Source organism: Agelaius phoeniceus, chromosome 25 (genome assembly GCF_051311805.1).
Source record: "Agelaius phoeniceus isolate bAgePho1 chromosome 25, bAgePho1.hap1, whole genome shotgun sequence".
NCBI lineage: Eukaryota > Metazoa > Chordata > Aves > Passeriformes > Icteridae > Agelaius > Agelaius phoeniceus.
The window spans coordinates 5,071,540-5,089,921 of NC_135289.1; the positions used below are offsets into that span (position 1 = coordinate 5,071,540).

Sequence of the window (18,382 nt, forward strand, 5' to 3'; positions counted from 1 at the left end):
GGTGGTGCTGGGGAAGCTGAGGGTCTCCAGTGTCACCCCCAGCTCTGTGCAGCTGCACTGGAGCTCCCTGAGGGCTCCTTTGCCTCCTTCCCACTGCAGGCCCTGGCTGTTGATGGCAGGTCCTGCTCAGTGACAGTGCCAGGGCTGTCCCCTCCCTCGAGGTTATCCAGGCATCATCCAGGCAATTCCGTGGCCAAAATCCCCATTCCTACCTCCAGGGACAGCCAAGGCTGGCACAGGACTCCCTGGGCACACAGAGGGCAGTGGAATTTTGCTTTAAACCTCACCCCCAGCTCCTGCTCATGAGTTCAACCCTGCAGACCCAACACAGCTCCAAAAACTCCTCCTTTCCCACAAAATAAGGTCTCGTTCTCCATGGAGAGCCAGAGGCAAGGAGGCAGGAGGGGTAGGGGAGCTGACTCAGCTCATGGATGACTTTATTGGAACTCTACACGTTGGACAGGCATGCGCACAGGACAGACGGACAGGAGTAGTATTGCCTTGGTCACAGAGATATGGAACAGCGTTGGAAGGACCCTGACCCCTCCAGGGATCCCCACACCTCGCTCTCCTATTGCTTCCATCCCCATCCCTGCACCCCAACCCCTCCTCTGGGCCCCCCCGTGCCCCTGGGACCAGCACCCGTGGGAGGGGGCCATGGTGGCACCCAGAGCAGAGCCTGTGGCACCCTGGAGTGGCACCCAGGATGGAACCTGTGGCACCCTGGAGTGGCACCCAGAGCAGAGCCTTTAACACCCTGGAGTGGCACCCTCAGTGGAGCCTTTGGCACCCTGGAGTGGCACCCAGAGTGGAGCCCTTGGCACCCTGAGGTGGCACCCAGAGCAGAGCTTTTGGCACCCTGGAGTGGCACCAAGAGCGGAGCCTTTGTCACCCTGGAGTGGCACCTGCAGAGGAGCCTGTGGCACCCCAGAGTGGCACCCAGAGCAGAGCTTTTGGCACCCCAGAGTGGCACCCAGAGTGGAGCCTGTGGCACCCCAGAGTGGCACCCGGAGCAGAGTTTTGGCACCCCAGAGTGGCACCCTCAGTGGAGCCTGTGGCACCCCAGAGTGGCACCCTCAGTGGAGCCTTTGTCACCCTGGAGGGGCACCCAGAGCGGAGCTTTTGTCCCCCTGGAGTGCCTGGAGGAGGTCCCAGTGTCCGTGTGATGCCGGAGGGGTCAGGGCACGGTGCAGAGGTGCCCTGGTGAGCAGCTGGATCTCCAGATGTGCAGGGTGAGGTGCAGCCAGAAGCGTGGGCAGGGGAGGGGGCAGCCCAGGGGGTGCAGGGGCAGCGTGGCTGTGGCAGGGCTGGCACCAGGAAGGGGAATGGGGCTGTCCCCAACCTCCCCCCAGCCCTGCTGCTCTGTGGCACCTCTTGGGGGGACCCAGCTGCCAACACCCCCCAGGGGATGGAGCTTTGGGGAGAGAAAGCTCCTTGGGAAGGGCAGCCCTGGAGGAATGCATGTCCCAGCCTTGGGGAGAGCATCCCTGGGGGAATGCATGTCCCAGCCTTGGGGAGAGCATCCCTGGGCCTTGGGGAGAGCATCCCTGGGGGAATGCATGTCCCAGCTTTGGGGAGAGCATCCCTGGGGGAATGCATGTCCCAGCTTTGGGGAGAGCATCCCTGGGCTTTGGGGAAAGCATCCCTGGGCCTTGGGGAGAGCATCCCTGGGCTTTAGAGAGGACATTCCTGGGGGAATGCATGTCCCAGCCTTGGGGAGGGAATCCCTGGGCTTTGGGGAGAGCATCCCTGGGCCTTGGGGAGGACATCCCTGGAGAAATGCATGTCCCAGCCCTGGGGAGAGCATCCCTGGGGGAATGCATGTCCCAGCCTGAGGGAGAGCATCCCTGGGCTTTGGGGAGGACATTCCTCAGCCCTGGGGAGAGCATCTCCCTTGGGAAGAGCATCCCTGGAGGAATGCATGTCCCTGGGCCTTGGGGAGAGCATCCCTGGGGGAATGCATGTCCCAGCCTGAGGGAGAGCATCCCCTGGTCTCAGGGAGAGCATCCCTGGAGGAATGCATGTCCCAGCCTTGGGGAAAGCATCCCTGGGCTTTGGGGAGAGCATCCCTGGGCTTTGAGGAGAGCATCCCTGGGCTTTGGGGAGGACATCCCTGGGGGCATGCATGTCCCAGCCTGGAGGAATGCATGTCCCAGCTTTGGGGAGAGCATCCCTGGGGGAATGCATGTCCCAGCCTGAGGGAGAGCATCCCTGGGCTTTGGGGAGAGCATCCCTGGGCTTTGGGGAGAGCATCCCTGGGGGAATGCATGTCCCAGCTTTGGGGAGAGCATCCCTGGGCTTTGAGGAGAGCATCCCTGGGGGAATGCATGTCCCAGCCTGAGGGAGAGCATCCCTGGGCTTTGGGGAGGACATTCCTCAGCCCTGGGGAGAGCATCTCCCTTGGGAAGAGCGTCCCTGGAGGAATGCATGTCCCAGGCTTGGGGAAAGCATCCCTGGGCTTTGGGGAGAGCATCCCTGGAGGAATGCATCCTTCAGCCTTAGGAAGAGCATCCCCTGGCCCCAGGGAGAGCCTCCTCCCACCTTGGGGAGGGATCCCCTGGGGAAGGCATCCTTGGCCAGGGCACTGCCTGCAGCCAGCTGGGGCTCAGGAGAAGGTGACCACCTCACCCTGGGGGTAACTGGCAGCGAGGGTGTCCTGGCAGGAATCTGCAATTAAAGACATAAACATTAAACACAGAATTAGAGATTTGCTTCCATGAGCTGTGTAGGGGGAGGAATAGGAGAGGGAGAGGGACACGGAGCTTCCAGGGGACCCCAGAGTAACCACAAAGTAAAGGGGGCTTTTTCAGAGGGATAAAATGCTGCTGTTGCATCTGCAAGTCAGGGAAAAATGGTTTCAAAAAGCCTCAGGATGGTGGCAGAGATGGAGACTTGGGAAATGATTCTCCATGAGAAAGCATGCATGGAATCAGGGTGATTTTGAGGGTACAAATGAAAAGCAGGGGGGAAAGCATCACCCTCACCACATCCCTGTCAATCCTCTCCTCCCAGAAAGCTGCTCTTGCCCAAAACCTCCCAAGCCAACCCAAACCAGATGTCCCAAAGCCAAGCCTGGTGCATTAATCTCTCCGTGTTTTTTTCTTCTCCCTCTCTCCCTCTCATTTGTTATCATTGAATTAATTATCATTGATTGGAGCTCTGAGTCACCCCCCGCCTCTCCCCATGTGCCAGGGCCCAGTTTCCAGGCAAGGGGCTGTCAGGCAGGGAGACAGCTCCTGATCCACCTGATAAACCATGGAATTTTGCTTTAAACCTCACCCCTAGCTCCTGCTCGTGAGTTTGACCCAACACAGCTCCAAAAACTCCTCCTTTCCCACAAAATAAAGGTTTCCTTCTCCATGGAGCAGCACTGGGTAAGCAATGCCCAGGAATGGAGGCTTTTCAAACCTCACATCCCATAAAACTCCCAGGGATGGAAGGAGTTTTCCTCCCTGAGCTGCCAGGAGAGCTCCCCACCTCCAAAGCCAAAACAGTTTGGGGACCCAACAACAGTCCCCTGCAGCAATCTGGGGACCAGCAGTGCCCACACAGGCAGCAGCTGCTGAAAAAGACCCCAGCTCTTGCTTCAGTCACTCCTGCAAGCAGCTAAAAGCTCTTGGCAGGGTTTGTGTCCTGCTAGAAACATTCCCCATCAGGTCGATTGATTTACCAGGGGCACGACTTGGCTTTTAACTCCCATCTCCTCCCTGTTCAAAGCCATTTTGTGTGTGAGCTCGAGACCTGCTGCCCACAGCCTCCAGGGACCTGCCTTGGAAAGCAGCTTCCCAGCCTAGGAAAGAAATTAGCACGACTAAAAATAAATAACAACAGCCCAGATTTTTTATTTTATTTTTTTTTTGTCCCCCAGACAAAGGCACCATGAGCAAACAGCCCTCCTGTCTTGGCTTCTGGGTGCCAGCTCTGTTCTGCTCTCACCCTCACAGCCCCTCAGTGATGTGCTACCCTTTCCTCAAGCCTATTTTTGGCTGCAGATCTGCCACCACCCTCCACAGAGTGCTGCCCTGAGCCAGACAGGCTGCTGGGCACAGCCTGGCACAGCTCAGCTCCAAATACCCCCAGGTTTGCTGTGCTGCTCTCAGAGCCATCCCCCCCAGATTTCCCCTCATGGGGAGCTCACCCAGTCCTGCCCTCTCACTGGGAGCATCTCCTCAAACAGCCTGAAGTGCTGCTGGGGGGGCTGCCAGCTGTGCCAGCTGTGCCAGCTGTGCCAGCACAATGTTTGGGTTGGCCCCACTCTGCTCTGCTCTGGCCCAGCAGCCCTGAGGAGGAGGATTTGGGGGTGTTGGAGCAGCTCAGCATTCCCCAGCCACGTGTGCTGGACCCCCAGGTGATCCCCCAGCCTGGGCAGGAGGGCAGGGGGGGACTCTGCCCTGCTCAGGGGACACCCCAGCTGCAGAGCTGGCCCAGGCCTGGCTCCAGCATCAGGAGCATTTGGAGCCCCTCTGATCTGGAGCCAGGCTGGGAGAGCTGGGGGTGCTCACCTGGAGAGGAGAAGGCTCCAGAGAGAGCTCAGAGCCCCTGCCAGGGCCTAAAGGGGACCCAGGAGAGCTGGAGAGGGACTTTGTAGAAGGGGGAATGGCTGCCCACTGCCAGAGGGCAGGGATGGATGGGATATTGGGAATCAGGAATTGTTCCTTGTCAGGGTGGGCAGGCCCTGGCACAGATGCCCAGAGCAGCTGGGGCTGCCCCTGGATCCCTGGCAGTGCCCAAGGCCAGGCTGGATGGGGCTGGGAGCAGCCTGGGATGGTGGAAGGTGTCCCTGCCATGGCAGGAGCTGGAATGGGATGGAATTTAAACTCCCTTCCTACCCAAACAATTCCTTGACTCTGTGATTACTTTTGCACATCCACCAGGACACATCTCCTGCTCCACAGGTGAGGGACACATTCCTATAACACACCCAATGCTCATCCCTGCATTCCTGCTCAATCCCATCTCCCTGCCAGGAACGAGACCCAGCACACCCATCCCATCCCATCCCATCCCATCCCATCCCATCCCATCCCATCCCATCCCATCCCACCCCATCCCATCCCATCCCATCCCATCCCATCCCATCCCATCCCATCCCATCCCATGGATCCCATCCCATCCCATCCATCCCATCCCATCCCATCCCATCCCATCCCATCCCATCCCATCCCATCCCATCCCATCCCATCCCATCCCATCCCATCCCATCCCATCCCATCCCATCCCATCCCATCCCATCCCATGGATCCCATCCCATCCCATCCATCCCATCCCATCCCATCCCATCCCATCCCATCCCATCCCATCCCATCCCATCCCACCCCATCCCATCCCATCCCATCCCATCCCATCCCATCCCATCCCATCCCATCCCATCCCATCCCATCCCATCCCATGGATCCCATCCCATCCCATCCATCCCATCCCATCCCATCCCATCCCATCCCATCCCATCCCATCCATCCCATCCCATCCCATCCCATCCCATCCCATCCCATCCCATCCCATGGATCCCATCCCATCCCATTTCCATGCTGCCATGCCCTCACAATCACTGCACACCCCTTGATGTTATTTTTTAAAGCCATTTTCAGGCTTGGGCAGGGGCAGCTGAACTCCTGTGGATTTATGCAGTTTTTTGGGAATAAATCCAACAACTTGGCTTTCTCTTGGTGCCTTTAGCCTGGAATGTGAGCAGGTGCCCTGGCCCTGCCTGTCCCACAGAGGAGGAAGTGTCACCCTCTTCCTAGGAGCTCACAGATCCTTTCTGAGCCCCCATTTACCTTTTCCATGGGTAAAATGCTGGGCTCAGTTGCCCGGGTGGAGGTAAGGAAGTAACAGACTGGGAGCTGGGAGGCTCCTATTTATAAGCTCCTCTGCATCCTATTTTGCATCTGCCTCTGCTCTCCCTGTTCCTCCTCAGCACGGGCAAGCCATGGGGTTGCTATTTATTTTCTGTTTTTCTTTATTGTCATCAAATAAGCAGTGAGGATTTTTCCTGGCAGAGCTGGGGAAGCCAGGAACAGGCTCCTTCTGGGTAGAGCGATTACTCTCCTGACATCTTCACCTCCTGCCCGCCTGCCTGACAGGCCTTTCTATTTCCTCAGCTCTCTCAGGCATCTCCCAAGAAACAGAGCAGTTGTTGCAACAATAAAAATTAATACTTTGCAAGCAAGCTGGGATCATGGTGCAGCCTCCACGCAGTGCTGGACTGGGAGACTTCCAGGGGGAAAAGAGAAGGAAGGAGCTGAGGCTGGGGCAGGGAGCTGCTCCCAAATCTCCCTGAGCCAAAGGCTGCTCTGGTTTGGCTCCTTGCACGGGGGTGGGTGGTCACAGGGACTCGATCTTTGCCCCAAAGTGCTGACCCATGTCCCAAAGTGGGCAGAGGAATGTGAGGACCCCAGCAGGGCAGCCTGGTGTCACCCAGCCCCTCTGGAGTGTTCCAGGCCAGGCTGGGCAGAGCTTGGAGCAGCCTGGTCTAGAGGAAGCTGTCCCATGGCCCTTCCAAGCCAACCATTCCATGGCTCCATCATCTCTGGTCCCATCCCCACTGCTGAGCACCACACGTGTCCCCATGGTGGGGAGAGGGACACGGGGCACTGGAGATCTGTGGGGTCCCACACTGCTGAGCACCCCACTGTCCCTGGGAGGGTGGGGAACAGGACAGATGGCCCAGAGCAGCTGGGGCTGCCCCTGGATCCCTGGCAGTGCCCAAGGCCAGGCTGGATGGGGTTTGGAGCAGCCTGGGATGGTGGAAGGTGTCCCTGCCATGGCAGGAGCTGGAATGGGATGGAATTTAAGGTCCCTTCCTACCCAAACAATTCCCTGACTCTGTGATTACTTTTGCACATCCACCAGGACACATCCCCTGCTCCACAGGTGAGGGACACATTCCTATAACACACCCAATGCTCATCCCTGCATTCCTGCTCAATCCCATCTCCCTGCCAGGAACGAGACCCAGCACACCCATCCCATCCCATCCCATCCCATCCCATCCCATCCCATCCCATCCCATCCCATCCCATCCCATCCCATCCCATCCCATCCCATCCCATCCCATCCCATCCCATCCCATCCCATCCCACCCCATCCCATCCCATCCCATCCCATCCCATCCCATCCCATCCCATCCCATCCCATCCCATCCCATCCCATGGATCCCATCCCATCCCATCCCATGGATCCCATCCCACCCCATCCCATCCCATCCCATGGATCCCATCCCATCCCATCCCATCCCATCCCATCCCATCCCATCCCATCCCCCATTTCCATGCTGCCATGCCCTCACAATCACTGCACACCCCTTGATGTTATTTTTTTTAAAATCCATTTTCAGGCTTGGGCAGGGGCAGCTGAACTCCTGTGGATTTATGCATTTTTTTGGGAATAAATCCAACAATTTGGCTTTCTCTTGGTGCCTTTAGCCTGGGCTGGAACGTGAGCTCCCAGCAGATCCCTAAACACAGATAAGTCCTGCGAGGATATTCAGGGGAAGTATCGTATATTCCTACTCTATTCTTGTCCTCTTCTCCAGGCTGCCAATTTTGGCCAGTGTTTGAGATAAAAACCTGGCCTCCAGAGATATTTACAGGTCTGCTCTGATCCACTACAGCTCCTCTTCTAATCTTACCCAGGGATTAACCTGTGCTAAGTCGCCCCCAGAACCAACCCAGACCCCACCTAAAAATAACAACAAGCTGTTTTCTCCCTCTGCATCCCCCAAATCCTGCTCAGGAGAAGGCGGGGAGGAAGAGGGACAAGATGCGGTGGCTTTTTCAGCAGTTTGGTGCCTCCCACTGAAATCCCTCCATCTCCCTTTCGGGGCTGGGCTGTTTTAGAGGAGCTTTTTGCACATTAGTCATCCCTTCTCCAGGGTTGCATAACGCCCCAGCTAAAAATTGCATCCTGCCAGCTCCGTGGCAGTTCCTGCCCAACCCTCCTGGCTCTGGTGGGGATGAGATTTTGGGGGGTCCACCAAAGGTTTTCCACTCCAAGAAACCACTCTGGCCTTGGAGCTGAGGGTGGGATCTGCTGGGATCTGTGGCTGCTCTGGGTTTAATCCTCTACCTCCAAGAGACTCAAACCCTAAAGTCTGAGCACCTTGATCTGATTCTTCTGCAAAACCAGGGTTTCACACTTGGCTCATCCCCAAAGTCAGCTCATGACCTTGGATAAATCATTTCTGACCCAAACATCACTGAAGGCATGGAGGGTGGCCTTGCCTCTGATAGGGGCTGGGGATATTCCAGCTCCTCCTGCTTCCAGACGGAAGAATGAGCCAGGGAAGCACCTGCATGGTGCTGCTGTTCCCAGCCCTTTGCCCAGTTCATGGAATTTTGGGGGGTTCATGAACCTGCCCTGTTTCCCCTCCATGTGCTGCAGGAACCCAAGGAATGCAGCTGCACCCAACACACACCCAGGTGCTGCTGGTGAGGGATGGATCAGCACCAGAGCCCAGGATGGCACATCCTGAGCACAGGATGGATGCAGCTCATCCCAATTCCTCCCCAAATCCACAACGATTCTGCCTCCAGCACCAGCTCCTGTCATCCATCCCCAAGATCCAGCCCAAGGCACCAAATTCTTCTCTTTTCTGCTTCCCTTTGGCTCCTGCACAGCTGGGACAGGGAGGGAGGGAAGAGGAAAGGAAAGAGGAAAGGAAAGGAAAAAGAGGGAGGGAGGGAGGGAGGGAGGGAGGGAGGGAAGGAAGGAAGGAAGGAAGGAAGGAAGGAAGGAAGGAAGGAAGGAAGGAAGGAAGGAAGGAAGGAAGGAAGGAAGGAAGGAAGGAAGGAAGGAAGGAAGGAAGGAAGGAAGGAAGGAAGGAAGGAAGGAAGGAAGGAAGGAAGGAAGGAAGGAAGGAAGGAAGGAAGGAAGGAAGGAAGGAAGGAAGGAAGGAAGGAAGGAAGGAAGGAAGGAAGGAAGGAAGGAAGGAAGGAAGGAAGGAAGGAAGGAAGGAAGGAAGGAAGGAAGGAAGGAAGGAAGGAAGGAAGGAAGGAAGGAAGGAAGGAAGGAAGGAAGGATAAACTCAGAGAGGTTTGGATATTGGCTGGCTGCTCCTCCTGGGATCTCCTCCTCCACACCAAGGGAAACTGAGGCACGGGAAACCTGCTGTGGAGCAGGAGGGTCCTGGTTGTGGGATCTGCCAAAATCCATCCCAGCTTCCTTCAGGTGCAGGGACCATGGAATCACAGAATCCTTAAAGTTGGAAAAGAGCTCCAAGATCATCAAGTCCAACCTCACCATTCCCTGAGCACCAGATCCAGTTTGGCCATGATGGAGGGGAAGGGTCTGACCCCAGAAAAGCTCCTGGGGCTCTTTGCTCTTCAAGCACATCCAAATCTAAGCTCTCCTCCGCCGAAAAGTCCCCGGGCTCCAGCCCTGACTTGCTCAGAGTGAGGGAAGAGGCCAAGAGAGCACCGAGGGGGACTCAAGAGCAGGGCTGGATACCCCAAACCAGCCCCTTGCAGCCACCAAACCCCTCCAGGGAGGCTGAGCTGGACAGAACTGAAATGAGCCAGAGATCAGGGAGTGAAGGCACCTGAGATAATCCAAAATCATCCCAAAAACCGATACAGGTGAGCAAAAACCAGCAGTGCCACAGGGAGTTTGACTCTCCTGCCTCATCCTCACAGGGATGGGGAGAGCCTGGCTCAAACCCAGTTCCCATTCCCATGGGAATGCTCTGGATTCACCACCTCCTGTCCATCCCAAACAAGGATTCATCCCCTATCTATTTAGGCATCATTTTGCCTCAAATCTCTCTCTCAAATCCACACCAGCAGCAGCTTTGCCAGGGACCTTTATTCCTCTTGCCACCACTTCCCAGCTCCTCATGGGAGTATCCATACCTAATATCCCAGCCTCTGTGTGCTCCCTGACCCCTCTCCCAGGGCCCTCCAGCCTCCAGGGGATCTCAAGGCTGGTTTCCAAGGCCCTCAGGCCCATCCTAAGGTTGGAAGGAAAAAGAATGTAGGATTTAGGCAGAAAAAGGCACAAAACAAGAGGGGAACCACTGCTGGGCAGGGAATAGAGGTTTATTCATCTGTTGCCTCCAGAAACTTGAGGCTGCTTTTAAAAAAACCAAACAAAATAAAACCTAAAAATATATGAATTCAGCCATTCCCAGCACAATGAGATATAATTTCATGAGTCAACTTGTCCTCCTTGTGTTTCCACCACCCTTTAGCCCAACACAAACGGCCCACGGGAGGGAGGGCTCGACACCAGAGGCAATTGCAGGGTTTATTTAGGATGAATAAGGTTTCAAAGAGGGGGAAAACCACCCCAACACCTCCTCCAGGGACTGTCCATCCACATGGGCACCAGACAAGCTCAGTGGAGACGTGATGGAGGAACTGGAGGGGGTCAGAACCAGCTCGTGGGGGATGGAGATGTCCCAGCTGGGGCTGCTCGGCGTGGTGGGGAGCAGAGGGACCCCCGAGGTCCTTTAGAGGATGGAGGGCACGGGGGAGCAGGGGTGCTGCAGGGAGCAGGGGGAGCTGCAGCGGGAGGCCAGCGGAGCCCGGCGCGCCGCTCCTCCGTCTATGCTGCTCAGGCTCCGCGACTTTCCACAGCCTCGGGGAAGAAAACAGACAGGTTAGAGCCCAGCAGCCTCCTGAGCAAAGCTGGCAGCACCAGGCTGAGCCCCACAACCCCGAGCAAATTCCCTTAAAAAAATCAGGAAGGGATTTTTGGGACAAGCAATGCTCAGGCTCCATGACTTTCCACAGCCTCGGGGAAGAAAACAGACAGGTTAGAGCCCAGCAGCCTCCTGAACAAAGCTGGCAGCACCAGGCTGAGCCCCACAACCCCGAGCAAATTCCCTTAAAAAATTCAGGAAGGGATTTTTGGGGACAAGCAATGCTCAGGCTCCATGACTTTCCACAGCCTCGGGGAAGAAAACAGACAGGTTAGAGCCCAGCAGCCTCCTGAGCAAAGCTGGCAGCACCAGGCTGAGCCCCACAACCCCGAGCAAACCCCCTTAAAAAAAAAATTCAGGAAGGGATTTTTGGGGACAAGCAGCTCCTGCAGAGCTTCCCACGCCCTTCACGGCCAAATCCAGGGCTCGGAGTCATCAATGAGAGACCAAATTGCTCTTGGAGGGTGTTGGGTTTTTGTTTCCCAAATTGCTCTGAATGAGGAATGAGTCTGGGGATTTTGTGGGCTGAAGCAGACGGGGAAAAGCAGCAGAACTCAAACAAATATGGGATTTGGAAGGAGTGATTCCCCCAGCTCTGGTTTTTACACCCCTGTAGCAGCAGGCTGCTGCTGACACCTTTCTGTGTGCAAAGGAGCAGGTAGACATGCTCATTCTTTTCCATAAAAATGCATTAAAGAGCAAATATTTCTGTTTCTTTAGGCATGGGGACGCTTCACACTCCCCCAAAAAGCCAGGAATTAATCCAGCTTTTATTGAACAAGGAAATGTTCTCGCAGGTCAAAAGCCACTTTTCTTGCTGGGAAGACACAAAGTCTTTGCACTGAAAATTGGATTTTTAGATCCACAAAGCACCACTGCTAAGGATGAGTCTGTTCCCTGGATCTGCTGCCAAACCATGGAAAATTAATGATGCTCCCAGCTGTGAGGAGCCCAATGTCCCTGTGCCTGGACCTTCCCTGGGAGCACCTGGCTGAGCAAACCCAGCCAAGCCTGAGCCTTCCCAAGGCACCAGCGAGATCCAGGGAAAGCAAGGAGGACCAGGGAAGCAGCCTTTGTGTGGGGGGAGCAGAGGGAGGCAGCTCCTGACAGCAGAAAAACAAGGTGATGGATGGCTCCTTCAGCAGTGCCAGGCTTGGAATCCCTCCCTGTGTCCCAGCCCAGGAGTTCGTGGCACATCTCTGGGCTCTGCTGGTTTGGGCTCGGACCAGGGATCAAGACCCACAGCAGAGCAGTCCCAGCATCACCCTCACACACCCCCAAGGGGGTGCTGAGACAGGAGCATCACCTGGGAAAGGCTCCAGAGCACTCACTACCTCTGCAAATCTGGGGCTTGTCCCCTTTTTTGGGTTTTTCCCAGCGCCAGCAGGGATTCTCCCACCCCTCAGCCCCCTGAGGACACTCAGCTGCTCCAGCTCTTCAGCAGAGGCAGGTCCAGAGGGCAGAGGGGCCTGCCTAAACCTGTTGCTGACTCCAGCAAAGCTTTCCCTCCCTGCAGTGGAAGCAGGAGCAGCAGCAGGCCTGAGCAGAAGAGCAATTTCCTTATTTATTCTTGGCACGGATGCACCCAGAGAGAGAGGAGGGAACGAGCACAGCCCTGAGCTGGGGGGAGTTTCCCACCCACAGCAGCTGGTGCAAAGACCACCCTGCTCCCCACAACACTCCCAAAAACTCGTTTTTCCTTCTCCTTGCTCTTTTCCTGGGTGTGCTGAGGCTCTTGGAGGAGCTCATGTGTTTCCCTGAGTGTAGGAAGCAGCTGTGCTGAAATCCAAGCGTTCCCTGAAAGTTTGGGGTAACTCCAGGACCCAAACAGCCCCAACAGGAGGTGTTATGGGGTCAGGGTTTGCTGGGAGCTGCCAGCAAGGCAGGGGTCTGCTGATGGGGTTTATGGGGTTTATGGGGTGGGCTTTGTCTCTCACTCCAAACTCTGAACAGAAAAGGTGCAAACAGGCACAGAAACAGGGTCAAAATCCCACTGCTCACTCTGAATATGTTTCAACCATCACATTTTGAGGTAGAACTTCATAAAGATGTTTGATTTCCCCAGGGATCCTCAGCAATGGAGCACCAGGGGCAAACCTGTCCCAAGCCCAACACTTCATTCTCCCCATCAATTTATCCCGAGCCACACTTGCAGGAGCACCTGGGAAGGAGCTCAAGACTCAGTCCCTCAAGGCTGTCGTGGTCTCCCACCATACCCAGAGCCAGATTAAAGCCACAACTGGACAAGGGGGTTGTGCTCTGCTGATTGCCACAGCTGATAAACAGAGCTGGTGCCCCAGTAACTCACCCTGGGGCTACCCAGAGTCCCTGGAATTGTTCTAGGAACTTTAGGAATGGGTTTGCTGCCAATAAAAGAGTGCTGGGTGACCCCAGGGCTCCCTGCAGCTCTAAATGCTCACACAGGCACAGGCTGGGAGCTGTGCCAGAGGGATGGGGTAGAGCAGGGAGGCAGCAAAGCCCAGGGAGGTGTTGCTGCTGGGGACAGAGGCCTGGCACACAGATCCTGTGGGGTTGGGGACAGCCTGGCACACAGATCCTGTGGGGTTGGACAGACAGAGGCCTGGCACTCAGCTCCTGTGGGGTTGGGGACAGACAGGGGCCTGGCACACAGATCCTGTGGGGCTGGGACAGAGGCCTGGCACTCAGCTCCTGTGGGGTCGTGTCCCTGTGCAAATGTTAGCTGGTCCTCAGTCCCCCCCAGCCAGGCAACTCCAGGGGATGCTCCCATTCCCAGCTTGATCCCATCCTGCAGCTCCCACCCATGTGAGAGTCACGGCCCTGAACTGACAGCAAGAAACAAAATGAAAATCAGCTGCACCATGCTCTACAGAGCCAAAAATTGCTGCTGTGCCACAAGTGGACAAGGGGGTTGTGCTCTGCTGATTGCCACAGCTGATAAACAGAGCTGGTGCCCCAGTAACTCACCCTGGGGCTACCCAGAGTCCCTGGAATTGTTCTAGGAACTTTAGGAATGGGTTTGCTGCCAATAAAAGAGTGCTGGGTGACCCCAAGGCTGCCTGCAGCTCTGAGTGTTCACACAGGCACAGGCTGGGAGCTGTGCCAGAGGGATGGGGTAGAGCAGGGAGGCAGCAAAGCCCAGGAAGGTGCTGCTGCTGGGGACAGGGGCCTGGCACACAGATCCTGTGGGGCTGGGACAGAGGCCTGGTACAGAGATCCTGTGGGGTTGGACAGACAGAGGCCTGGCACTCAGCTCCTGTGGGGTTGGGGACAGACAGAGGCCTGGCACACAGATCCTGTGGGGTTGGACAGACAGAGGCCTGGCACACAGATCCTGTGGGGTTGGGGACAGACAGAGGGCTGGCAGACAGATCCTGTGGGGTTGGACAGACAGAGGCCTGGTACAGAGATCCTGTGGGATTGGGACAGAGGCCTGGCACTCAGCTCCTGTGGGGTTGGACAGACAGAGGCCTGGCACACAGATCCTGTGGGGCTGGGGACAGACAGAGGCCTGGCACACAGATCCTGTGGGGTTGGGGACAGACAGAGGCCTGGCACACAGATCCTGTGGGGTTGGGGACAGACAGAGGCCTGGCACACAGATCCTGTGGGGTTGGGGACAGACAGAGGCCTGGCGCTCAGATCCTGTGGGGTGGGACAGACAGAGGCCTGGCACTCAGCTCCTGTGGGGTTAGGACAGACAGAGGCCTGGCACACAGATCCTGTGGGGTTGGACAGACAGAGGCCTGGCACTCAGCTCCTGTGGGGTTGGGACAGACAGAGGCCTGGCACACAGATCCTGTGGGGTTGGGGACAGCCTGGCACTCAGCTCCTGTGGGGTTGGACAGACAGGGGCCTGGCACTCAGATCCTGTGGGGCTGGGGACAGACAGAGGCCTGGCACACAGCTCCTGTGGGGTTGGGACAGACAGAGGCCTGGCACACAGATCCTGTGGGGTTGGGACAGACAGAGGCCTGGCACACAGACCCTGTGGGGTTGGGGACAGCCTGGCGCTCAGCTCCTGTGGGGTTGGGGACAGACAGAGGCCTGGCACACAGATCCTGTGAGGTTGGGGACAGACGGAGGCCTGGCACACAGATCCTGTGGGGTTGGACAGACAGAGGCCTGGCACACAGCTCCTGTGGGGCTGGGACTGAGGCCTGGCACACAGATCCTGTGGGGCTGGGGACAGACAGAGGCCTGGCACACAGATCCTGTGGGGTTGGGGACAGCCTGGCACACAGATCCTGTGGGGTTGGACAGACAGAGGCCTGGCACACAGATCCTGTGGGGCTGGGGACAGACAGAGGGCTGGCACACAGATCCTGTGGGGTTGGACAGACAGAGGCCTGGCACACAGATCCTGTGGGGCTGGGGACAGACAGAGGCCTAGCACACAGATCCTGTGGGGTCATGTCCCTGTGCAAATATTGGCTGGTCCTCAGTCTCCCCCAGCCAGGCAACTCCAGGGGAGGCTCCCATGAGTGTTCCCAGCTTGATCCCATCCCACATGCTCAAGCCATGTGGGACTCACAGCCCTGCACTGACACCAACAGTGAAAATCAGCTGCACCATGCTCTACAGAGCCAAAATTTGCTGCTGTGCCGTGTTAATGTGCTGATAAAGGAGCTGGAGTGTTTTAAGACACACACAGATGTGGCACTTGGGGCCATGGGTTAGTGGCCAGGTGCTGGGGGAAGGTTGGACTCGTAGAGCTCTTTTCCAGCCCAGGTGATTCCATGGTTCCACCCTCACCAGTCTCACTGGCTGGACTCTCCCTGCCTCCATGTCCCTCCATCCAAGCAGAGGACAGGGCTCTCATGCCAAGGCAGCCCCATGGCAGGTGTCTGAGCCAGCAGGACGCGTTTTTGGGAAGGGCTGAGCAGGACCCCAGTGCTGAGGGGAGATAAAGGCTCTGAAGCCATCCCTGGCAGCCAGGGAGCAGAGCAACACCACTGCAGGCAGCCACAGGAGCAAGAAACACATTCCACACAGGAATCCACAGCTCAATCTGCTCCAGGCTCAGGTCCAAGGGCAGGAGCAGCTCCTCTCTGAGCTGCCCCAACAAGACCAACCCAGAGTTGGGGTTAAACCACGATGGATGCTGAGATCTGCAGCTCATTCCCAAAGCAGCTCCCTCCCCTGATTTCCACAGCTTGCACAGACACCAGTACCTGTCCCAGGATCTGACAGATGGCCATCAGAGAGTCGGGCTCAGAACCAAGCTCATCTCAATTTGCAGAGCTGCCAACATCCCAGTACCAGAACAAACAGCCTCAGCAGGAGATAAATCAGGACCAAGGCAAGAGGCGCCTCTGCGGCTCCCAAGGGATTTTTGCTGGAGGCTGCTTCACCCCCTGGTCACCTCTGGCCATCTCTGGTCACCTCTGGTCATCTCTGGTCATCTCTGGCCATCTCTGGTCACCTCTGGTCATCTCTGGTCACCTCTGGTCACCTCTGGCCATCTCTGGTCACCTCTGGCCATCTCTGGCCATCTCTGGTCACCTCTGGCCATCTCTGGTCACCTCTGGCCATCTCTGGCCATCTCGGGCCATCTCGGGCCATCTCGGGCCATCTCTGGTCACCTCTGGCCATCTCTGGCCACCTCTGGCCATCTCTGGCCATCTCTGGTCACCTCTGACCATCTCTGGTAATCTCTGGTCACCTCTGGTCATCTCTGGTCACCTTTGACCATCTCTGGTCATCTCTGGACACCTCTGGCCATCTCTGGTCACCTCTGGTCACCCAAGGCCAGCCCTGACCTCCCAGGACGGCCTCCCACCATCTGTCCCACACCCAAGCAGGACATGGGCACTGAGGTTCCCCTTCCCAAAAGGTCTCAAGCACCTCTGGAGCCCTCTGGACACCAGATTCAGCCTTCTCCAGGTGCAGCATCATTCCAGCAACATGGGGATGAGTGACCTGTGCACAGCTTCTGTTCTGAAGTGTAAAAGGCATTCTGAAATTTTCAGGGGAGACCCCAGAACACCCCAAGAAGCATCACCACAGTGCCCTTTCAAAGAGCTGCTGTGCCACCACACAAGGACAGAAATCTCCTGGGATTTGGGAGTGAGTGAAAGCAGCTCTGGATCCTCAACTCTCAGAGCTGCTCCACTTCTCCTGGCTTCAGTGGGACCAGATTCAAATGCCTCAGCTGAAGCCGGGCTTCAGCATTTGCTGAGGAGGAAAATCAGCTCTGGCTTTCATCTGTCTCCTCCATCCCTCCAGCTCAGCATTCCCCCTCCCAGTCTGGAGTGGAACTAAACCTCTCTCCCCTCTCCACATTAACAGGACCAACCTCACAGGAAAAGGCACTTCCAGGGAAAAAACATCAGGCATTTCAAGCAGATACTTGATGGCACCCCAAGGATGAGCAGAGCTGTTCCTCTCTGTCCTCTTTCTGAGGCTGAGCAGCAATGCCAAAGGGAATCTTTGATTTCCCAGGAGGAAATAACCAACTTGCTCCTACTACTGATAAATGTGATTGCACCCAAACACCTCCCTGTGTCCCATCAAAAGTAACAAACCCTTGAGGCTCTCCAAAGCACCAAGAGGTCCTGGGGAGCAGCTCAGAGATGCAGCACATCATCCCTGCTCCTGCCTGGTCCCAGCTCCCTGGGAGCAACGGGCAGCACTTGGTTCCAGGGAGGTAGAAGTAGGTCAGCTCTGCAGCTACAGCATCCCACACCACCCTGGACACACAAAACCCTGCACAACTGGGAAACTGAGCTGTGCCCTAGGAGTTATCCCAGCAATCCAGGGTGCAGCTGGGTTTTGGGGCTGGATTTACCCTTTCTGGGGCTGGAGTGCTGAGGGATGGGCAAAGGAGCAGAGAACTCTGAGACCAGGTTGAAGAAGATTTTGTTTTGTCATGGGAAGAAGAGTTTTGTGTTTTCCTGACTCATCTCCCCTCAGTTTCCCATGGAAAACCTCAACACTTAGCACAGCTCCTGTTCCATGCCCAGAGGAGCCTTTCTGGCAGCCCAGAGCTCCCCTGAGTTACCCCAGAAATCCAGGATACAGCTGGGTTTTGGGGCTCTGGATTTACCCCTTCTGGGGCTGGAGTGCTGAGGGATGGGCAAAGGAGCAGAGAACTCTGAGACCAGTGTTGGGGAAGATGAAAGCCTTATAAATATGATTGCCTGGCAAAAGATTTTGAGAATATAGAAATTATAAGCGAGATTGGAATGAAAGCAAGCTTTGAGATCCCTCAGTCACTGAACAACTGGAAAACAATGGTGTGGCCAGCTGAAGGTGATCCCCTTTTGATGGAACAACACCCTCTGCTTGCAGACAGGCCCAAGGGGCAGAGCAGACCCTGCCAGCTTGGCAGAAGGGGCCCAAAGAGGAGTTTGTAGGGTTTAAAATGTAACACAGTATGGGAATGTAATGATTCTTACAGGCTGTATGTAAATGCCATAGGATTTGTATCTTGTACTAGATTGGTCAGTGAGAATCAGAATATTCAACACAGAAGAAGATTTATGGTATTGTAACAGGAACCTTGCTCTCTTGCCCGTTTACTCTCTTACCTTTTTACTCCCTTACTCTCTCTCTCTCTCTCTCTCTCTCATCCTCTCTCCCCCTCTCTTCTCTCAGTCCTGCTCCAGCTGTGGCTGGCAGCTCCCAGCAGGTCCCTGCACTTGGCCCTTTGCAATAACCCACAAATTCCAGGCCCTGGCTGCAGAGATCTCTCCTCTCCATCCATCTCCCCGACGCTCCTACAGACCAGGTTGAAGAAGATTTTGTTTTGTCATGGGAAGA

The 18,382-nt window shown here is 56.3% G+C and overlaps 1 protein-coding gene across 6 annotated transcripts in view; it reads right to left on the reverse strand.

Moving 5' to 3' along the window:
• Positions 1-404: 404 nt before the first annotated feature.
• Positions 405-18,382, reverse strand: part of KCNC4 (potassium voltage-gated channel subfamily C member 4) — a 29,777-nt gene continuing 11,799 nt past the window's right edge. The window contains exons 5-6 of one of the 6 annotated variants that reach the window (XR_013185194.1): positions 1,972-2,667; positions 405-1,711 (exon numbers count right to left, since the gene is read on the reverse strand). Coding sequence is in view for 2 of the 6 variants with exons in the window: in XM_077190596.1 (XP_077046711.1) it covers positions 10,448-10,575 (128 nt within the window). In the remaining 4 variants the exon portion in view is untranslated. Of the gene's footprint in view, positions 2,668-10,013; positions 10,576-18,382 lie in introns of those variants that run through there. The other 5 variants (XR_013185196.1, XR_013185193.1, XR_013185195.1 and 2 more) reach the window with 5 other exon arrangements.